At 45.0% G+C, this 23,252-nt stretch overlaps 1 protein-coding gene across 1 annotated transcript in view; it reads right to left on the bottom strand.

Moving 5' to 3' along the window:
• Positions 1 to 6,707: 6,707 nt before the first annotated feature.
• The window catches only part of SVEP1 (sushi, von Willebrand factor type A, EGF and pentraxin domain containing 1), a 128,684-nt gene continuing 112,139 nt past the window's right edge, over positions 6,708 to 23,252 (bottom strand). The window contains exons 47-50 of the mRNA XM_055791245.1: positions 19,336 to 19,431; positions 14,126 to 14,221; positions 11,262 to 11,355; positions 6,708 to 9,235 (exon numbers count right to left, since the gene is read on the bottom strand). Of these exons, the coding sequence (XP_055647220.1) occupies positions 9,205 to 9,235; positions 11,262 to 11,355; positions 14,126 to 14,221; positions 19,336 to 19,431 (317 nt within the window). The 3' untranslated portion in view covers positions 6,708 to 9,204. The remainder of the gene's footprint in view (positions 9,236 to 11,261; positions 11,356 to 14,125; positions 14,222 to 19,335; positions 19,432 to 23,252) is intronic.

The following is a 23,252-nucleotide window of genomic DNA, read 5'->3' on the forward strand; positions in this document are numbered from 1 at the left end:
TGGGTGGAATCTACTCGAGGGTACTGAGGGAGCTGGTGGAACTGCTCACCAAACCACTTTCCATCATTTATCAACAGTCCTGGCTAACTGGGGAGGTCCCAGTTGCTGCAGGTTGGCAAATGTGACACCCATCTGCAAGAAGGCCAGGAAGGAGGATCCAGGGAACCGCAGCCCTGCCAGCCTGGCCTCGCTGCTGGGGAAGGTTATGGAGCAGATCATCCTGAGTGCCATCACACAACACATGCAGGACAACTGGGGGATCAGGCCTACTGAGCATGGGGTTATGAAAGGCAGGTGCTGCCCGACGAACCTGATCTCCTTCTATGACAAGACGACCCAGCTAGTGGATGAGGGAAAGGCTGTGGATGGTGTCTACCTAGAGTTTAGTCAAGCCTTTGACACAGTCACCCACAGCATTCTCCTGGAGACACTGGCTGCTCAGGGCTGGGATGGGTGTGCTGTATGCTGGATTAGAAGCTGGCTAGGTGGCTGAACCCACAGGGTGGTGGTGAACAGAGTTACATCATGCTGCTATCTGGTCACAGGTGGTGTTCCCCAGGGCTCGGTAATGGGGCCAGTGCTGTTTAATATCTTTATCGATGATCTGGATGAGGGGATCGAGTGCACCCTCAGTCAGTTTGCAGATGACACCAAGCTGGGGGGAGTGCTGACCTGCCTGAGGGCAGGAGGCTCTGCAGAGGGACCTGGGCAGGCTGGAGCGATGGGCCCAGGCCAGTCGTGTGAGGTTCAGCAGGGCTCAGTGCCGGGTCCTGCCCTTGGGTCACACCAGCCCCACGCAGCGCTACAGGCTGGGGCAGAGCGGCTGGAAAGGGCCTGGTGGGAAAGGGCCTGGGGGTGCTGGGTGACGGCCGGCTGGGCAGGAGCCAGCAGTGTGCCCAGGGGGCCCAGGCGGCCAGCAGCACCCTGGCTGGTGTCCCCAGCAGTGTGGCCAGCAGGACCAGGGCAGTGACCGTCCCCCTGCACTGGGCACTGCTGAGGCCGCCCCTCGAACCCTGTGTTCAGGTCTGGGCCCCTCTCTGCAAGAGGGACGTAGAGGGGCTGCAGCGTGTCCAGAGACGGGCAGCGGGGATGGGGAAGGGGCTGGGGCACAGGTCTGGTGAGGAGCCGCTGAAGGAACTGGGGTTGTTTAGCTTGGAGAAGAGGCAGCTCAGGGGGGATCTTGCTGCTCTCTACAGCTGCCTGACAGGAGGCTGTAGGCAGGTGGGGGTCAGTCTCCTCTCCCAAGTAACAAGTGATGGGGCAATAGGAAATGACCTCAAGTTGCACCAGGGGAGGTTTAGATTCGATATTAAGAAAAATATCTTCACTGAAAGGGTGTTGAAGCATTAGAACAGGCTGCCCAGGGAGGTGGTGGAATCATCATCCCCAGAGTTGTTTAGGAAACATGTAGATGCGGTGCTTAAGGATATGGTTTAGTGGTGGACTTGGCAGTCCTGGATTAATGGTTGCACTGAATGACCTTAAAAGTCTTTTCCAACATAAATGATTCTATGATTCACTTTTGCTGCTCAGCTTTATCTCTGTTGCCCTAAGGCCCTGTTATTAATTCTTCTTGCAAACGTAGGTGGATGGATATGGCTCCTTGTTTTAATCCTCCGTGCTTAAGTGTTTGGTGGTTTCCAAAGTGCCAGTGTCAGTGTAGCCTGAGTCACATACCCCCAGGCAGACTGTCTGCATTCACTACTTTTGCATCTTTCTGTGAATAACCTGAAAGACTCAACTGCCCTTCCCTCTGCTGCTCCCCCTGCCCCGCCCCGCCCCACCCCCCCCTCCGGTAGTTTCTTGAGAACAGAAATAAAATAAACTTTTTGGAGCAAGCTCTCTGGACTGTACAATGTGTTCATCATGCTGTATCACACCTAGTTTTACACTAAGTAAACTGATGAATTCCAGGATTTTCTCAGAGAGAGCCTAGCTAACAGGTATCCCAAAAAACTCATATGCTTTTTGGTGCAATGGAATACCTGCTTCACTTGTCTTCAGTCCTGTTTCTTTATATATCCCCAGAGGCACACTGAGCGACTCCTCTCAGACATGGCATTTATACATGACAGCCACTTGTGTCTGGCTTGGGCAGTCCTGCCAGGCATGACATCAGGAGCACCCCATACTTTCAGAACATTTAGGTTGCAAAGTTGCACTCTGAGCAGGAGGGAAAAGCTAGAGCCCAGGCTCTCAACAGAAGCAGGCTTTCCGAGTTGTGCTGTGCAGCATGATCTTTGGTGGCACAAGCAGGGTCTGCTCCCCATGCCTGGCTGTATTTATCTTTGCTTATTTATCTGCCATTTCAGAGCCCTGCACCTCCAGCCAATTCCTCCTGCTGTGCAGAAGCCAGCTGCCAGAAGCCACTTGCTTCATATGCCAGCACACACAGGAATGGCAGCAACATTATCTCACTGGTGCTGGCCAGACAGAAATCATAACCTTGCTGGCACCAAAACAGAGATGAACCAAAACCCACACAGGCTCTGTTGCTGCACCACTGCTGTGCTGCGGGCTGGTCTTTATTTTGCTCTTCTCTCTCATGCCTCGAACTCTGCCAGTGTTGCTTCTTCCCAAGCAGGAAACCCACACCCAGTGAGGGTGGGAATAGCTAGGACACCAGCATGCCTTCACACCTCCCTCCCTCCCTCCCTCCCCAGGGGCACATTTGTTTTGGGTTTTTTGCTCAGGAAGCACTGACTTATCATTTCTAATTTTAATTTCATGTCATTTCCCTTAATATGATTATCCTTCTGTTATGTAATTTATTTCCACAGGTGCTTACAGCACCTCCCTGCTTATTAGCAGCAGGATTAATTAATGAGCTGTTTATCCCTTACCCCACATTGTTAACCAAGCTATTTAATAAAATCAAATCAGACATCTGGCCTAGCAACACCTGACTGGGCATCTGCCTCTTTTATCAACCTTCTGCATTCAGGTGACAGCAAATACCCAGTGCCAGGCACTTAGTAGCCATCTCACCAGTGTCTGCAGGGCAGGCACAGTTTTTTGTATTTATTATAATCCCATAATGACTAAGGCTGCAGTCCAGAAAAGCGCTTAAACTTGTTTTTAACTGCATAGGTGCAGCTAAGTACTCTTAATGGCTGTATGACATGAATATATACTTAAGTGCTTTCTGAACTGCAGCTTTATTGATGTTTCCGTTGTTGTCATACCACATGGTCTCCCATTTTGCCATCCCATTTTTCCAGCATGGCAAAAGGGTATTTGCAGGGTGCTCCCCTTACCAGAATTCCTCAAATGCCCTGTGTTGGGTCACATGGGTCTGGAGATGTTCCCAGGCTCTCCCCAGGCAGAGCTTTGGGGCTGCTCCTGTTCGACACTGCCAGTAAAAACTGCAGGCATTTTTTCCCCCACCTCTCTCCCAGGGGGTGGGAGATGACCCTTCCTGGGCTCCCATGCCTGGTGCCTGCCATTAGTGCTTGGCTACACCCCTCTTCTCCTGGAGTGGACAGGCAGCAGCAGAGCCAGGACAAGGCCCCAATGCAAGGTTTTGGTTTTGGCAGAGGGTGCTGCAAACCTGGAGTTTGCCTGGGGAATCAGCTGGGGATGGCCGTGCAGCCTGGCTTTGATGCTCTGTGTGGCTTGGAAGCTCCCAGTTGACATTATAGCCTTCCAGTAACAGGCGAGAGCAGTAATTCCCTTTATAATTCCCTTGGTGCTCAGCAATATTTGAGACCAGCCTACTGTGCATGCATGAGGTGGGCAGGGTGTCTGCACATCACTGGACTCCTGTTCCCTCCTGTACTAGCCCAGGACTCTGCTCATGGCCATATCTATCAGGCAGCAGCCCTGTGCTCGGAGCTGTGCAAGCACAGATGCAGAAATCCGTTGTGAGTCATACCAGTGGAGCCGGTGCCAGGGACAAGGGAGATCCCAGTCTGCTGCGGAACAGGGGGAGAGGGAGCAGCATCTTCTCCCCACCTATTGCAAGCTGATCTGGATACGCCTCTGGTCCATGCTTTAGGTATCTGCCTGGAAAATGCAAGGGCCAGCCTCCATCCCAGGCAGCTGCAAGCATTGCCTGTATCTGTAAACTAAGAAGCACGGTCAGGGACTACAAGAGGAAGGGGGCAGCAAGGCAAGGCAGCAGCAGCTGGAGGAGTGCTCAGTTCCACAGGGCTGCCGCTGTGTGCTTCCAGCCCTGCCTGCACCAGCAGTTGCACAGCTTAATCACCCTGCACACTGTGCCTCCTCCCTGCCTCCAGTGAGGCTGCTGGTTTCATGCCAAATGAGTTCACTTCTGATTTGGCTGCAAAAATCTTGAGGCTCCTTTTCCAACAGAAACTTAAATATTACAGCCAGGATATTGAAAACAAAGCAAAATAAATGGACTATGCTGAGGAAGCAGCTAGGAGGGGAATGAAGGGGAAAGGAGGGGAAGGCATGGCCAAGGGCCAACTGGGAAAGCCCTGGATTTGTTCACAGGGCTTGGATGAGGAGGAAGTGCAGTGGTTGTTCTTTGCCACCTGGTTGCATAAGGACAGGCTGATTTCCTGAGGTTGCTGGGATGAAATACAGTAAAATCATCATCAAGGAGAGAAGAGTGCTGGGCAGCGGCACATGATCAGTCCTCACCATGCTCCTGGCCTGCCAGGTGATGCAGGTGAGGAGCATCACAGAGCCAACCCATCCCTCCCCAGAAGGCTCTGGTGCATGCAGCCATGCATGCAGGCTCTGGGTGCAACCAGCACTGGCACTGGTCTGGGCTGGCTGACATTGTCATAGCCTCAAATCTTCTGGAGATAAAGAGGGGATTCACATTTCCAGGATGATCTACTCAGCAGCTGTTGCTTGCAAACAACAATATGAAGGAAGAAGATTTACCTTTAGCTGAGACTTGACTGGGAAGATTAAGGGTAGTGCTGGTCCACTGGGCTAGCAATGAGGTCTGTGGATGACATCTGCAGAAGGGCTACCATTAATAATGATGGTAAGACCTAAATCTCATCTCTCTGCTTTCATGTGCAGCACCTTGGTGGAAAAGGAAGGGCTCAACTGGCCCATAAAATAGGAAGACTTGAAGTGACTTTCTTACAGTGAGACAGACTGCCACTGGCTGGGAGAGACTCAGTGTCCTATCCACTAGGCCATGTATGGTGCTTCATGTAGCACAAAGTGATCATGCTGGTCCATTCACGTGAGTAATGTCCAGCAGGATGGACCAGCTTGCACCAAAGAACCTTATCAATCAGGTTGTGAAAAGAATCAGCTTTTATAGTGCTTTGAGCTCATCTAGGAGAGGTGACAAGCACACAGACCTTGATATTGGCAGGCACTAGCAACACATCAGCCTAGAAAGCAAGCGTAATAGAAGTGCAGTCCTGGTTTTGGGAGAGGAGCTTGTTGTACATGGAATCGATATGTGAAGTGCTCTGCTTCATGTGCACGAGTGGAAATAACCTTGGAGAAAGAGATCAATAATGGTGCTGTATATTCCACCTGGCTTGCCTCTGGGTACTGTAATGCATTCTTCAGTGCTAGCATGCGTGGTCAGGGTATGTTCTCCCAGAAAAGCATCTGCAGTGCAGTAAAAGCAGCAGGGATCTCTTCTGCAGTGAAGATCCAAACTGCTCTAAGACAAGCCTGAGATGCACAAACTGTTCTTGCACTGAGATACAAAACAGATCAGTGCTCAAACTGTCCTCACAGTGAAAGGTAACTCCTCACAGTAACAACCACTGTCACACACTAACCCTGTCCAGCGATCACCTGAGATCAGAGCTGACACTTGTACCTTTACCACTGTACTTCCAAGACCAAAGAGACTTAGATGTCAGCAGACTCCCTTCAGCTTTACAGCTTGTTCAGTTATCATGGCAACAAGGACAGGGCCAGGGAAAAAGCCCCATTCTTACCATGCTTTCTCTTAAATAAATCAGGGCTCTGTGTTTCTGCAGTCTACGCAACATCTGAGTCCACGTGCAAAGGCAGCCCAGACGTTTCCACTCAGGATTATTACCAGTATTTGCAGGATTGTAAATCTGAGATGTAAATTTGCATCTTTTCTATCACACGCACATCAAATTTCAGGGCTTCATTAACAGCACTGTCTGTAACCTCACACCATGTTTTGGGCTGGTGGCTTTTGGGGCGGCTTTGAGACACTGATCGCTGTTTGAACGTCGAAGTTACCTCTGTCTATCAAAACATTGAAAGGCTTACTAATGTTACCTTCAAAACTCCCATACCCTAAATATTTTGACTGCTGTGTCATATATGCTCCTTGTTTGGAGGAGTGGTGGCTGAGTTACAAAGTTTTCTTTCTGCAGTACTCCATTTCTCACCTCAATTGTCTTTGAATATAGGTGTCTCCATAGCTTTAAAAATTCTAGTATGGGTGCCGAATAAAACAAGCCGTATCTTCATCTGGTCTGAGCAGTGAGTGAAACAGGTTTTAATGTATCTGTTTATGTCAGTGGTGAATTTAGCCCTTATACGTTTTAGAATATGCTCTAGCAGCAGAAAGAATTTGAAAAATTACGTGCTAACTGCATTCTTACCCGAAGATCAAACCTGGATGAATCCAGCACATCCTTTTAAGATTCCTGGCAATTATTTTGTCTTTTCCCTTGAGTGGAGTTCCCTTTCCCTAATACTCAGGCTTTGCCAGCAGGTCCTGAAGGGCAGGTCAAGATTTTTTGTTGCAAGTCATTAAGAATGCAATGTTGCCTCTATATGGGTACTAAACAGGGTGCAACTTTATTTACAGTGTAAAGTGCATCACACAGAAGTTGTTTAAAACACACAACAAGCAGTGACATAAATGACAATACAGTACTGGGTAGGGAGGGGAGAGTGTTCCAGCAAGTATCAAAACATCATAAACAGCACTAATGTAACAGCCTCTAGTTTCAGCTACTCTGTCCTACCACCACATCTCCTTATGAAACATGTTGACTGGATTGGTCCCAGGATTCCATGTACTAGTCACTAGTGTGAAGCTGGACTGCTAAAAGACATTCTGCAGCCCTGAAGTCTCCAAAAATGTCCTGCCAGATCTAAGCACTGTCATCACCACTGGTGTTCTGCTCTGGAGATCACCAGGGCAGACTGAGGGCACACACCAGGGAAGCACACTGGAAAAGGGACCAAAACACGAGAGTGACATACAAACAAAGATCTGCTTTTCTCACCCATGCACTCTTTCCTTTGAGAAGTCCTGTGTTGCTCACTGCTGTTAAGGCAGCAATGAGGTTAAGGAACAAAGTGCCTACAAATGGTGGTGACTACAGGTTGAAATGCAGACATTATTTAATGAACACTAACTTCAGTCAAAGCTGTAAACATTGATGGCTGTGGAGCTGGGAGACAAGAAGATTGTTGCTACGTGCTAGCAGAGTCCATTAGAAAAAGAAGGTTGTGGGAGCTGAAACAACCAGATTGTTGCAGCTCCCCCTGGGAAGGATTCTACATTCACATTAATCTGATCCCCTAATGACTCCTATTCTTTACCTATCTGTTTTTCTTTTAATTGGCTGAAAGTTCTTACTGACTCACAAATTTGCTTGTTTCTTTCTTGCGCATTTCTGGTCTTGGGCTAACAGCCATCAATTATGTGTCAGTGTTTACTAGTGCCCTGGTGTGGGCTCATTTTGGTGTCATCCCATTTTCCTGTGTCCAAGTTCATGCATTCATAAAAGGAAGGTAAACCTATAACGGGGGAGGAGTTGGGCAGGTTGTGCACACTCTTAATCTGGAGGGTAACTAAGCAGGAATGCTACAGAAGGTAAAATTTATTGCTCCTTCTTCCCAGTGCTGCCTGCAAGTCATGCTTTTCTGTTATTACTGGGAAAAATGGAGTTTCTGATCAATGACTCTTAGGTTCTCACTCTAACATCTTCTCTTATAGATCAGACTTTTTGCTCACTGACTATAATTACCAAACACTTGACCTCAAAAAATGTGTGTGACTTCTATCTTGTAATCCCACCATGCTGCTTAATTGTAGGTAAATCTTAGCATCTCAATTCATTAGTGCATGACTTAATGACAGCATTCAGGTGTGTGTTATCCTCAAATGCAATGGGATCAACGGTTTGAGAAAAGAGAAATCTGACAGCCTGTGTGCTCTCAGTGTTTCTCACTCAGCTAAGCATTTTTGCCTAAGCATGTACTCAAAAGAGGCCTTTTCTAGTTGTCTGAGGGGTCTGCATAAAACAAATACAACTTTTCTGTAGGCAAATAGCGAAGTTTCACCTGTAAACATAACTGGTGCCTTCTCTCTCCGTCTTAGGGGCAGTCTAGTTTTGGGACTCAAACCCTATGTATCAAAAACATTCACCTAGCTGACAGCTGCTAGACATGTATTTCATAATTTACACAAGAAAAAGGATGGTGGTGAGTCCCACAGCAAGTGGGAAGCACAAGTTTCAGTTGTCTGCCTGCTTCCCACTGCTGGATCCTGGATTATTCAGCTTTAGAGCTACACCTGAACTGCCCATAATCCAAAAGGCCTTGTGGGCTCAACTTTGTCCATCGTTCCCTAAATGACATGAAGTTCTCTTATCTCTTTTACATTTTTGACTATTTTACCGGTAAATCTCAGGTAAAATTCATTCTGATGCCTTCTATTAAGTCACTCACCAATGATGTTAACGTCACATAATATACATTACAGAATCTTCTTCTTATGCCCACCAGAACCTGTAGTTACAACATGGACTTTATCACATGTGTTTCTAATTTACATCAACATGAGTTCAGAAACAGGCCCATTGCAAAGTTTAGCAGCTCTGTTAGCCTTGCTTAACTATTCTTTACTGTTGAGTTGCTGGACAGCAGTATGATCTGGCAGATGGTAACCAGAATTGCCACATTCTGTTTAATCACAGTTGGCAGTATAATATGGTTTAATTAGCTTACTACATGTAAGAAATGGGAGGGACTTCACTTTACACAACCACTTCCTCAGTGGACAGTAGAAATCTTAACGTTTGTATGTGTATGTTGCATGTGTAGCAGCATATATTTGATAATACTTTTGTAAATGAAAAATACAGAGGATTTCTTTAAAAATGAAAAGGTATAGTAAAAGTGTATCACAAAATAAAATACAAAACAAGGGAGCTGGGGGGGAGGTATGCAATGGATTTGATTTACAATGCATTAGATTCCAAGCCCTGGTGCCTAGGCTGAAGAAAGATATCTGAATGTAGAACTGCTGCTCTGATGTTAAAAGGGGTAGAATCCAGCCTTCCGTTTCCTGTGTAAAAAAACCCCAAAGAAAATAAAATCATATTACTGAACATACCAAACAAGATCAACAGTGAGGCACAAGAGGATGGTGTCTGAAGTACACCAGGATTAGAGTGCAAAAGCTCAAGGCGGCCTATTGAGAAGGGAAGTGGGGGGGTGTTGGGAATAGAGATACCTTGCATTTAATGTAAATCATGACTCATCACAGGGTGGCTTGGAGCTAATCCTGTCCTGGATGCTGATAAAAGCTTTGGGCCCTTTCAGCTTCCCCTTATAAATTACACCTAGTTAACCTGCAACAGCAAATCTTTGCTATCATGGCACCTACTCCTGTTCTGGCTGTATTGTTTTTGAGTCCTCAGAATAGTATTGTACCCCATAAAGGCCCACCAGTGCTGAAGCCAGAGTTTAACAAAACACCAAACAGATCTCAGTGCTTGATTCTGTCCCCTGCTCTCCACCCTCCCAGTTCTGTGTGGAAAACTTCCTCTCAAACAGCTCCTGGATGGATGAGCTGCTGGACTGCAAGCCTGTAAGGTTAATGATCCACCTTCTTTCAGGCTTCACAATGCTGCACAGAGCTGTGGATTTGGACAAAGGAACCCCAAAACCAACATGAGTTCAGTTTGGTAACAGACTGAAACTTTACTTTGCCTCGGAGATAAACTCTGTTTCTGGCTGCTAAATCCACTGGATTTGGGCTTCTCTGCTTCATGTCCTAAATGGAAATACTACCAGACTTTAGATGTGTCGCTTTCAGTCTAAAGCAGGATACTGTTAGTACATTTAAGTTGCTTCAGTTAGGCATATATAATCACAGCTGACAAATGAAAACTATTTATTCTGGACAATGTAATTTCTCAAGCATCTTTTCTGCAGCTTTAAGATACACAGTGTATCAGAAAGACAGGGAAGAATGTCTGTCACTACCTGTCCAGAAGGAAGACTAGAAAAAATGTACAATTTAACAGGCTTTGTCTGTATCCCAGAGAAAAACACTAATATTCAGCTGTTATTTATTTAACTTTCTAGGATAATGACCAATGCATTCAATAGGAGCCTATGTGAGTTGAGGTATAAATATTTTTATTAGCATGTGTTTCATAGCTTCATTAATATTTCATACGCAGAGCAGGAGAACTTATGCTGTATATTTAGTTATTGTGTCTGATTCCTGACCACAACAACATCATCACCATTCCACCTGCCTCCCCTCTTCAGGGTTGTAAGTGGGTCTTAATGGCAGCATGAAATGAAACAGGTTTCCAGAGAAAAACTGAGTCCTGTTCAGACTGTCCCTGAAGCCAATCACCCAAACTTCACAAGCTTACTTCAAAAAACCAAAGCTACAATTAAGACTTATAAATGCTGCCTTGCATGTTGATGGGGCTCACTGATTTGAAATCGTAGTCCGCTATTTGCCGCATTAGACATGAATCAGCAAACCAAAACACAAGCACTGGTAACACTCTTCTAAAAGAGAGCACATATGAACCAGATCTAAGACCAGTCCTTGGGGCTCTTGATACATGGACTGCACCGCCAGATGAACTGGGACTCGACTCAGAGGCACTGTGTTCAAGTGATTACACCACTCAACACTAGGTGTAAAATGAACTATTATTTATAACATCTGTGGCATGACCCTAATCTTAAACCTGGACCCACCTGAGGTACATGCAGTTCAGAAAGAACACTTGTACACAGTAGGCCACCCAAATTTCCTGAAGAACATTCTGTATTACACCACAACAAACACTGTCATTTGCATCATTAGAAATAAGGCTAAACCTTGCAGGTTTGCCTGTCTCCTTACATATAAATGTACCATTTTCTGAGCTTTCTAGAAGTCTGGCAATCATTTTGCAGAGTAGTCTTTAAGGTCTTTCCAGGCTGTCCACAAATGACGAGCCATCCAACGACTACTGATTTATAGGATCTACATTTTTCTCCAAATGTGCAAAATTAATTGCATATTCTTCAGATTTAGTGTGATTCAGCCTAGCTATGGGACAGTGCTCAGCAACACTTACCTAGAGCAGTCATGTCCGGTCCATGATGAGGGACAATAGCACCGATTTGGTCGTATGCACTTCCCACCATTTAAGCAAGGCAGCTGGCAAACAGCTGCATAGAAATACACACACGTAAGAGACGCATTAATGAGCACACCCACAACAAGCTAAGGAACAAAGCACTGAAAATCCAGCCTGCACTATTCTGTTAAGAATGAACTACTCTCAAAACTACAATAATAAACATCAGCTGTCAGTCTGCCGTAAAAGACAGTTTGTTCTGGAAAGTGCAGCCTTAGAAGCACATCTCTGCTGTACGTCATTTGACCCTCTCTGCTGCTTTTGCCACCTGCTACAGTGTATAACCCGCATGAAACAGACAGTATATTATTTTATGTTGCCTTAAAAACTCTGTTCTTTCTGTCTCAAGTTGAAGCAAGTGGAGGAACTAGAAGAGCAGAGTCAGAAGACCAACAGGAGAGTAGGCCTTATTTCTAGGAAGAAAATGTGGGTGTTTATTTGAAAGGAATGTGATGGTTAAGCGTACTCAGGACAAGCAGACACCAGGCATGGTAAAACAGTACAGAAAGTGGCAGCATAAACAGAGAAAGTAAAGGTCAGAAAGCCATTTACAGGTCAATGGCAGGCAAGCAGTAAGACTTTACACAATGGCACCTGTATAGAGTCAAGGAAAGGAAGCACAGAACATCAGTACATTCCTGAAAGAAACTGGATAGCCATAAGAGATGTTACTAGGTGGAACAGGACATGTGAACTAGAGAACAAACACTAGCCTGCCTGATAGGGTTGTGCCATGCCAGCTGTGAAATGGCCACATCTGCACAGCCACATCCACACAGCCTAACCCAAGAATATCAAGTAACCAAACAAAAGTCAAACCTTCAAGTCTTCCTATCAATTTTGAGACTGGAAGACAAAGCATCATACAATTTACAGAACAGATTTAGAGATCACTTAGTGATGTCCTTCAAATGCAGACATTTGTATCACAGGAAAGCTGAAATACGTTAAGTCTTTTAAGCAGGTAATGCTATATCTAAAGAATGGACCTAAAGATACCAGTGAGGACAAATGCTGCGTAATACTTTTCGAAGGAATATCTATCAGGAAACACTGATAAAATGGAATTACAGGAAACGGAACTGAACAACCACAGGAATGTGAAAGGATACGGAAATACACTACTCTGATTCCTCCGGGCCAAACATCAACAAACAATGGCAGGAGGTTATAGAGATGGACCATCCCTGTGACATTAAGTGCACCAAATTTGCTGTGTTGAAAATGACTTCTGATTCTGGAATGAAGCATGTGAATGAAACATCTTTAGCTCTTTCTTTATGCGCATCATTATTCCTGTGGGACCAGTAGTTAATCCAAATATTTCTCATTTCACTTTGCTCTGTCATGGCAAAAGGTCAAACCCAGTAAGTAAAATGAGAACTGGTTTAATAGCTTCATAAGCAGTGGCTATGAGCTATTATGAACAGGCTTTGGCACAGATGCACTTGTTCACTAGAACTTTTTCTTTAGCAACTGAAAAGCATATCAGCCTGAACAGATTTGAATGGCTGGTCCAAAAGTGAAGAAGTCATTTATCCTCCTCTACTACCTATGCTGTTATAGTTGCAAAGTTTGTGAAATATGAGAAGAAATGATACACGTGCTAGGCAAGTGTCCCTTTAAAAGACAGCAGTTCTGAGTGGCACTGTTCATTCTGGAATTTCAATTTGCTGAAGGACAGTTGGGTTTGCAGTGTGTCACAGAGCTTAACGCCCCGACTCACTATTCTTATCAGATGAACAAATAATATGAGCGTTCATTAACAAAAGCATGAAATCCTCCTCCAGTTCACCCAACCAGCCACTCCAAAGTCTTGCGGGAAGGCAAAACCGGGCTTTCACGTTAAGGTCCTGTCAACAATCAGTTAAGGTGCACCTGGACAATAAAAATACAGTGCAAAAACCATAAAACAATTTAAAAAATATTTAATATGAGATTAGATAATGATGGAAAGACATTTCAATCATCACTCAAATACTATGAGTTTTACTGTCTATTTACAGAGGGACAAGCCTTTCAAAAATTGGTTAGTCTTGATGTGGAACCGTATATCCCAAACTTGGGTTCAAATATTATCCCTAACTGCAAACCAGCCTCATCTGACACAAGATGACTTGCCAGAACACAGGTCTGGAGCCTAGAATCACTCCCCTCGCTGTTTTGGTGTGCTACATGCCCTTCAGCCTTGGTTAGGTGCAAGTGAGAGATCTAGTAAAATGCAGAGCGTGTTGCGTTTGTTCAGAGAATGTAGATGATACCTGATGTAAGGTACCTACATACCATGTACACAGTACCTTACATGGGTACCACGTACCCATTAAACTCAGACATCTTTAAACAAATCCTTGCACTGCTCAGAACTCAAGCAGTATGTGGGAAGCCCCCAAAGTAGACAGCTATGCGGTGAAAAACCTCTATAGTACCTGCAGCTTGTTTGTGAGTTGTGGTGATCTGCATGTGCTGAAGATGAAAATAAAATTCAAACTCTTCTTGGAATGGACAATCTAGTTTTATTCTGTTTGGAAATACTCTCCTCTCTGCTTTTTGCAGAGAGCACTCCTGTGAAGGCTGTCTGTCCTTTCTGGGAGCAAACTCTTCCGAGGATTTGAAAGACTCATCAGGGACTACTTGGAAAATAGTCTGCAGCTGGGGACAGTAAATCCTCCAGGAATATTATTGCAGGCCTGGGTTTTCCTATGAGAAGCTTAGTAGTTCTACAGAGTCCTTAGTGAACTGTGCTAGGTATTGACAGCAGTCACAAAAAGCGAGAAAAAAAATGCAGGTGAAAGGAGTTTTACCTATATGGCAGCGTGATCCAGTCCATCCAGCGGGGCAGTCACACTTGTAAGGGGCCACACAGCGACCTCCATTGAGACATGGCAGAATGCATATCGCTAAGGGGAGAAGAGAACCAGTGAAAAGAATTACCTCCATGAAAACAAAGAATAAAGTGTGCAAGAAAAGAACTTACATTTAATTAGAAACTCTTACTGTCCCTTGACTGTTTGCATGCAGTATCAGCAGAGCTGAGTAGCATCTACCCACAAGGCACGAGCAACAAATACAACTGGCATAACTGCCAGAAACGAGAAGGAATGGTGACAAACAAATGCACAGACTGGTGCAGTTGCTAGAGTCCTTCAGATGCCTGTAGGCTCTGTGCTCACTGGAAATGAGCAGGGCTGTTTGCTTGCTTCTCATGCATAATGCCCACAGACACTACCCACTTCTGTGATGGTGGCTAACAAACCCAGTTCATGCTTTAATTACAAAAAACTGGATTGTTTGTCGATTCCCTGGGGTCCCAAAATGTAACATGCAAAACGTGTTCATCTATGCACTACCCATAGAAAAGCACTTGATCTGGGCCCATGAAAACATGCTGAGACAGGTGACACCACAAGCCTGCCACAGAAAGACAGCTTTGGTATAAGGCATTTTGGATGCAACAGATTGGCTGTGGCTGGAAACTCTGGGGAGGGAACAAAGCAGCTACCAAGCAGCTGATGGCCTTTGGACTGAGCACCAATCAAGCTATACTGCTTCTGTGAGCAGATCTACACACTTGTCCAATGTGCACAATTTCACGACTTAAGCACCTTTACAAAACTGCCACCTCTGCTACCCTAACTGAATGAAGTACTACTTGTGTGAAGATGCTCTAAGAAGAGCAACAGTTGAGCTGGGTCTCAAATTTGGACCCCTAAGTAGCACTTCCAATGGAGTTTCATACTGGGAGGGTGGATGGGGGGCTGTGGGGGACCGGTGCAGGGGTTCTTCCTTTTCTGCTGCATAGCAGAGGTCAAGCTGAGCAGGTACAGTCAGCCTGGATAAGAAAAGAATAGCGGACTTCCACAGAGCTCACAGGACTAAGCCATATCAACAGTAATTATCTATGTCATTAAACTAGTAATGCCTGTTTTTTAGAGTGGTCAGGCCTCTCTCAGGAAGATGAATCTATCTTGCTATCTGTGAAATGCACTGTGAACTACTAGGTGACCGAATTTTGTCAGAGCTGAGTGGTCTCAGTGTGGCCTGATCCTGACAGATCATAGGATGGTTTGGGTCAGAAAAGACATCTCGTCCCAGCCCCTCTGCCATGGGCAGGGACACCTTCCGCTAGACCAGGCTCCTCAAAGCCCCATCCAGCCTGGCCTTGAACATGTCCAGGGATGGAGCATGCACAGCTGCTCTGGGCAACCTGTGCCAGTGTCTCGCCACCCTCACAGTAAATAGTTTCTTCCCAATAACTAATCTAAATCTACCCTCTTTCAGCTTAAAACCATTCCCCCTTGTCCTATTACAAGCCCTTGTAAAAAGTCCCTCTCCAGTTTTCCTGTAGGCCCCCTTTAGGTACTGCAAGGCTGCTATAAGGTCTCCTCAGACCCTTCTCCAGGCTGAACAAGACCAGCTCTCTCAGCCTGTCTTCATAGCAGAGGTGCTCCAGCCCTCTGATCGCTTTCATGGCCCTCCTCTGGACTCCCTCCAGCAGGTCCATGTCTTTCTTATGCCAAGGGCCCCAGAGCTGGACACAGAACTCCAGGTGGGTTCTCATGAGAGCAGAGTAGAAGGGGAGAATCACCTCCCTTGACCTGCTGGCCATGCTGCTTGTGATGCAGCCCAGGAGACGGTTGGCTTTCTGGGCTGCAAACGCACATCGCTGGGTCATGTTGAGCTTCTTGTCCACCAGTACCCCCAGCTCCTCAGGGCTGCTCTCAATGCAGTCTCTGCTCAGCCTGTATTGATACTGAGGGTTGCCCCGAACCAGGTACAGGACCTCATACTTGGCTTTGCTGAACTTCATGATGTTCACACAGGCTCACCTCTCAAGCCTGTCAAGGTCCCTCTGGATGGCAACGCTTCCCTCCAGTGTGTCAACAGCACTACACAGCTTGGTGTTGTCAGCAAACCTGCTAAGGGTGCACTCCATCCCACTGTCCCTCTTGCTCACAAAGATGTTAAACAGCGCTGGTCCCACTACAGACCCTTGAGGAACACCACTCATCACTGGTCTCCACTCGGACATTGAGCCATTGACCACAACTCTTTGAGTGCAACCATCCAGTGGTCCATCCATCAAATCCATGTTTCTCTAGTTTAGAGACAAGGATGTTGTACGGGACAGCGTCAAATGCTTTGCATAAGTCCGGGTAGATGACATCAGTCACTCTTCCCTTATTCACCCATACTGTAATCCCATTGTAGAATGCCACCAGATTTGTCAGGCATGACTTGCCCTTAGTGAAGCCATGTTGGCTGTCAAAAATCACCTCCTTATTTTCCATGTGCCTTAGCACAGTTTCCAGGAGGATCTGCTCCATGATCTTGCTGGGCACAGAGGTGAGACTGGCCTGTAGTTCCCTAGGTCTTCTCTTCTTCCCTTTTTAAAAATGGGGGCTATGTTTCCCTGTTTGAAGTCAGTGGGAACTTCACTGGACTGCTACAACTTCTCAAATATGATGGATAGTGGCTTAGCCACTTCATCTGTCAGTTCCCTCAGGACATACAGATGCACCTCATCGGGACCCATGGACTGGTGTACCTTCGGGTTCCTTAAATGGTCTCAAACCTCATCTTGTCCTACAGTGGGTGGTTCTTCATTCTCCCAGTCCCTGCCTTTGCCTTCTGCAACTTGGGACAGTGTGGCTGAAGAGCTTGCTGGTGAAGACCAAGGCAAAAAAGTTGTTCAGTACCTCAGCCTCCTCCACATCCTGGGTAATCAGGTCTCTTGTTTCCTTCTGGAGAGGTCCCATGTTTTCCTTAGTTTTCCTTTTATCACCAGCGTACCTGTGGGAGCTTTTCTTGTTGCCCTTGATATCCCTGGCCAGATTTAATTCTATCAGGGCTTTAGCTTTCCTAACCTGATCCCTGGCTGCTTGGACACTTTCTCTCTATTCTTCCCAGGCTACCTGTCCTTGCTTCCACCCCCCGTAAGCTTCCTCTTTGTGTTTGACTTTGTCCAGGAGCTCCTTGTTCATCCATGCAGGCCTCCTGGTGTTTTTGCCCGACTTCCTCTTTGCTGGGGTGCATCGCTGCTGGGCTTGGAGAAATCTGAGTATTAACCAGATTTCTTGGGCCCCTCTTTGCTCCAGGGCTCTATCCTATGGGCCGTCTACCAAGCAGATCCCTGAAGAGGCCAAGGTTTGCTCTCCTGAAGTCCAGGGTTGCAAACTTGCTGTGTGCCCTCCTCACTGCCCTAAAGATCTTGAACTCCACCATTTCATGGTCACTGCAGCCAAGGCTGCCCTTGAGCTTCACATTCCCCACCAGCCCCTCCTTGGTGGTGAGAACAAGGTCCAAGATCGCACCTCTCCTCGTTGGCTCCTCTATCACTTGCAGAAGGAACACTTGGATCTGTGCTCAATGCTAGGACTCAAAAATCCCTTTGACTTCCACAGCAGGTCCTCAACTTCAAATATTAAACTTATCTTTTCTGTTCACTGGTGCACCTTGTTTGACAAATAATGCTGGAAAACTGAGGTGGCACTAACCAGTTGTGGGAATCCTTTTCCTCTCTCCTCAATACCTATGCTAAAGTGAAAAAAAAAAAAAAAAAAAAAAAAAGAGAGAGCTAGTGCCTGTATCCACATGAAGAGTGATCTGGCTTGTCAGCTGTCTGTTCACTTTCCTCATACAGGAAAACAGGGTCTGAAATGGGCTGACAGAACAAAAAGGCTGGGGGCATAAAATATATCCTCTGGTCCTGAAGTATACATTAGAATATCATTACTAATGGTAAGGTAAGGAAATCAACGGTGGCATACAAAACCCACAATTCTGCCAGACACAGGGCTCAGTCCTCTTCTGCTGACACTGGGATACATACAGGGCTGCGCTTGCATGTCTGGCTGTGGTGGTACTGAGAGGCATAGGAACAGCAAAAGAAGGGCTATGTGAATGCACCATGTAGGTGGAGTTTCTGTAAATGCAGAAGGACAAAACTTGCCAGATCTCTTCTCCTCATTCTGTATCCACAGCTAACTTGTGCCATGTGGAACTGACACTGCCACAGAGAAGACCTGAAAGCTGCAGAGGCAGATTCAGAGGACCATTTTCAGATGTGATACATCTACCTAGCAAAATGCTTGAACCACATTCCTCTCCAAGAACTACAGGAGGAGGTGCCACATATTTTTGTAGATCTCCATGTACACTCACAGCCAGGGACAGTGACACCACCTCAGCTACATGTTGGACACACGAAAGCTTTATGTCAAGGCTAAATACTTTTCTATCCACACAGACCCATGCCTAACTATGTGTGCAGTCATAAGGCTTCTCATACAGCAGCTATGGCAGCATGAAAGGGTTAGCCCTCTCAAATTCCTTGTACTAAAACCATCACAAAGAAGATGGGAAACACAGCACAAACCCGCATCCCCAGTGTTCCTCAGGAAATCTCAGAGAGACTCAAGAGTCAGATTTGGCTCTTTTCAATCAGAATAGATCCAGTTCTCTAACTATTCAGGGATCCAGGCGAGGCAAGACCAGGCCAGAATTTGTGGGGTACAGGTACACAGGTCAGGAAGGACAGCATGGAAAAGGTGACACAACTGTATTATTTGACCATTAATTGATCAGGTTTATAACCAGAGACTGATAGAAAAGGAAGCCAAGAAACAAATGCAGTCACCAGCAGAACACACATCTTTTCTGTTCCAGCCCATTTTCCCCCCTGAAACTATCATGTATTGCTATTAGAACCAGACTTCAGAGCACTGAAGCAGGCTGTTCTTCAACCATAGTGAAAGAGCACCCACAAACAAAATTGCATCAACTAAAAAAAGTGCTTGTTTTGGTTTGGAGATGTCAGGTGATGGTTTTTTGTCTAGAAACAAGCAAGAAGTTGGCCTTTTTACTCCCTCTAATTCATCAAGCAGAATAAAGCAATGATTTTTATGTTTTTCGTTCTTATGCCTTTGTAATTTTCCTACCTGGTTCACTGCACTAAATTCACTTGTCTTACCTACAACACACTTAAAACTATGCTTAGGGATGATGTACATACGCTCTTCACAGAGACGACCCATCCAGCCATTTGGACATGAGCAGGCATTTGGTCGCTCACAGATGCCACCATTCTGACATGGGAACCGACAGACAGCTGAAAACAATAAAATTTCATTACAAACTCAAGATGGTTCATTAGAAGCATAATAATTCAGTATCTTGCACAGATCTGTGCAGTTGTAAAGTTTAGAGTAGAACAAACAAAGGTAGTGAATTATAGAAACATGGTTGTGATTTCAAGGGCTACATTGTTTTCTGGCTCTGTGTGTCTAAGTACTGTGAGCAAGAGTATGACAATATCAAGAGAATCAAAAATTGTCCATGGCAAGAATGAAAACTTAAAAGTTTTTAGTACAGTCGGGTAAATTATCTGCATGATGTTTCAAAGCTGATGCTATCCTTTGTCTGCTTTTCCCCACTCATATTTTAAAACAAAACAAACAAACCCACCCCAAACAAAAACTATTAAGCTTTTCTTCCTCCCTCTTCTAAATTAACTCTAAAATAAAATCAAGCTTTCTTCTAACCTTGGTATGAAACACCAAGATAGTATCATCTGGCATAATATAGGGTTCGTCAAAAGTAAGATTAAATGCTGTGGTAAAATGAGCAATTTTTACTGCACTATCATCCACCATAAGGAGGAGTGACCAACAGGGTGCAACAGTGGCACAGTGAAACATTCACCTGTGGAACCCAAAGTGTGATTATAAACCTCAGTTAGCATTCACGCTGACTGGTGCTCCTTGGCTTGCACACCTGTAATAAGCCTCCGATCACGGCAGTGAGGAATTTGAAGTGGACTCTGTCACGTTAGCCCAATATGTTGCCTGGACTGGACAGGCTTTGGACTCACTGTTGCTTCTATAACACTGCACTGCATCTTGGCTACTACATGCAGGGAAACCTGGATGACTTTACAAAATCAGGTGGCAAGCTAAGTACAAACATGGTAGACTTAAAGATCATTGGAGGAAGTATAATCCTTGTCATGTTGGTGTACATAATATATACAGAAGATCAAAAATTGTGGCTTCGAGATGATACTACAGTACAAGTAAGTAATCAGACTAACTTCTAATTAGTGGTAGCTACGAACACAGAGTAACCACAGTAAACTCAGTCTGAACTGTTAATTGCATCCTATCTTTAATTAGTTACTAGGTGAGCAAAATGTGAGTTTAGGCTTTGAGTGTTTCATATCTTGTTCAGTGTTAGTATTAAATACAAACAGTGGTTTAGCACATGGAAACACCATTCAGACTTGAGCTCAACATTGGAAAGAGTGCAAATCTTCCTCTGACAGAGCCAAACTCGAGTCACTCTTGCAGCTAACAGATCCAAGCTGCGAGCTGCAGCTTGGATCTGTTGAAATGAGGTCAAAGCTTTTGCCATTTTGTTTTTCAGTCTCAAGAGCCTTCTCATCAAACATCAGCTAATAATAAGAATGGGAAGAGACCTTAGACCCTGGCAGGTTCAGAGAACTTGCAATATTTTAACAGGTTTTGAACAATTTCTGTTGTAAAGATAGCGATGACTATGCAGAGAGCTTGTCTCCGCGTGCTGACTAAAGTAGAAAAGTGTGCTAACCAGATGTCCTTTGTGCAATGAAATATTATGAAAGTTTAATCAAAAACCATTTAAAGCTTTATGTGATCCACACCACTGAAACAATATTCCATGAAAGTATAAAGGAATGGGAGTTAAAAGGTTTGTGTATAAATGATATCCCACCCTAAATTCAAAGCCCATGGTCTCTGAAATGTATTTTCTCTCCCTCTGTCAGTGGATAAGATGTAGATATTTCATGAGTTACAGAAATTGCTTTGGATGGCAACTCCATCCCGCTCAGCGATCCAGGATCTTGGGCAGAGGTAGGCTCTTCCTGGATTACTGCCCAGGCCCTGGTTGTGAAAATGAGTAAGACAGTATCTCACTACGTGTGTACCTGTTACACACCAATTTAGGCGGGCAGAGACTTTGTGTCTGTAGTTGTGGAGATTATTCTTCACTCAACGGATAAGACTACAGAAAGGCTTGGGGTGGGAAGTTAAGCTGGGATCTCATTCTCTTTCTATGCTACTGTAAAAGCAAGCATGGCAAATGCAGTCCTGATGTGCTGGGGAGAGAACGGGAACCATTAAGCATGACTTCAGTTAGTAGTAGTAAATCTCACATCCATGGTATCAATCTCATCTTTGAGATCCTCTTGTAAATCCATACCTGAGAGTTATCTCCACAGGACACAAAATTATTGTGCTGCTGCAAGACAAACAGCGGTAATAAGGGGAAGAAATAATTTCTGATATTTGTTTTCAGCTTTGCCAAAAATCTTCCCTGTGGTTGCAAGTGAACAATTTCCTCCATGCTTCAGCTGCCCTCTCGCAATGCTTTTGTTTGATGATGGGCTATGAACTTTTTGGTTGGCAGGTCCCCACACTACCATTCCCAGTCAGCAAGGTGCAGGCAGAGGGCAAACAGACAACACAGATTTTAGAGCATTTCAGAGAGAAAAAACTGGTGTCAAACAAGCTGCGTGCAGCCTGCTGAGTCCTGCAGGTGTTTATGACTGGCAGATCCAGCCTAACACTTCTCACCCCTGAAACTCAGATCAGAATCTGGTCTGCAACCTCTAACCAGCACTGATTCAGGCAAGTGCAGCGGTGGTGAGAGCTCTCCCAAAGAAGCTAACGAAGTCTGCTTTTTAATTATAAAATTTGCATTAACTAACCTGTTCAACCGGGCCAGAACATTTCAAGCAGGTTTAGAACGCATTAATAATCAACTCACAGAGCCAAAAACAAGAAATGCAGCATGAGTCACTACAAAGAGTGCTTTCATGTCACTTCTGATGTAGACCACAAAGGCTTGGGTCCTGTAGGCCTTTTGTTAGGCAAATCCCCCAAATGAATTGTAAAGCAGTTTTGAAAGATTATTTTGACATGTGTCATGAAAACACAGGTCCGTCCTCTCAGAAACATCTTTAGTCCTTTTTAGCTCCCCTTTCAGGCAAAAAGAGTGGGGGAAATTGTTCCTCTCCCCAAATACACAAAAAAGCACGTTATTTGTTCTTTGTTTTCCTACACTACACCTTGATCATCTGTCTACCTCACCACTTCATTTTTTGAAATGATTTTCCCTAATATTTATTCCTCTGAACAGTCCCAGTAGACTCCATGGTGTTGCAGACAGGACACATGTTTGACAGTGCTTTTCAGATCAGCCCTTCCAGGTTCCTAGTAACCAGTGGCAAGAACCTTCCTCAGCAGAAGCCTACAGCCTTTGGCATAAAGTAGGGTTCTGTGTAACTAAGAAATATTAAATAAGAATAAAAAGTAAAGCTAGCAATATTAAAGGGGCAGTTGAAGAATCAGAAGTGTTACAATCTGAAGAGACAATATTGAAATAATTTTGCTAATGAATTCTAGCTAGATAGAGTAGCTATTATCCAGAGATCCCTCGAATCCTGCAGCCACCACAGTTTAGAAAGACATGACAAGATACTTGGCAAACTTTTCAGAAAGGTCTCAGTGCTCTGGCGGTGTAAATTTCTAGCATAACTTTTGGATACCTCTTGACATCTGAAGTAACTGAGGTGGTTTTACTGTAAATCTTCTCTAATTGGCTACTTGACAGGTGATTCTTCATGGCAATTGCAAGCCATGGTCACAGAACCAGGAGAAACCTCTTTTTCAGGAGCAGCTTTTCTATTCCTGAAATACTCAGGAGTTACGAGCCCACTTCTTTGGTTTTGAGTCTCCTCAAAATGATCTACTGATCCATGATTTTTAGGCAAGGCCATTATAACTATTAGATACAGCATTTCAACAGAGTGTGTGCTTTCATAGTGTAGGACAACTCAGCTTGTCTATGTCTTAACATTATGGTATTTTGCTGACAGAATTCATATTAAAA

This window comes from Falco peregrinus, chromosome Z (assembly GCF_023634155.1).
Source record: "Falco peregrinus isolate bFalPer1 chromosome Z, bFalPer1.pri, whole genome shotgun sequence".
Classification (NCBI taxonomy): domain Eukaryota; kingdom Metazoa; phylum Chordata; class Aves; order Falconiformes; family Falconidae; genus Falco; species Falco peregrinus.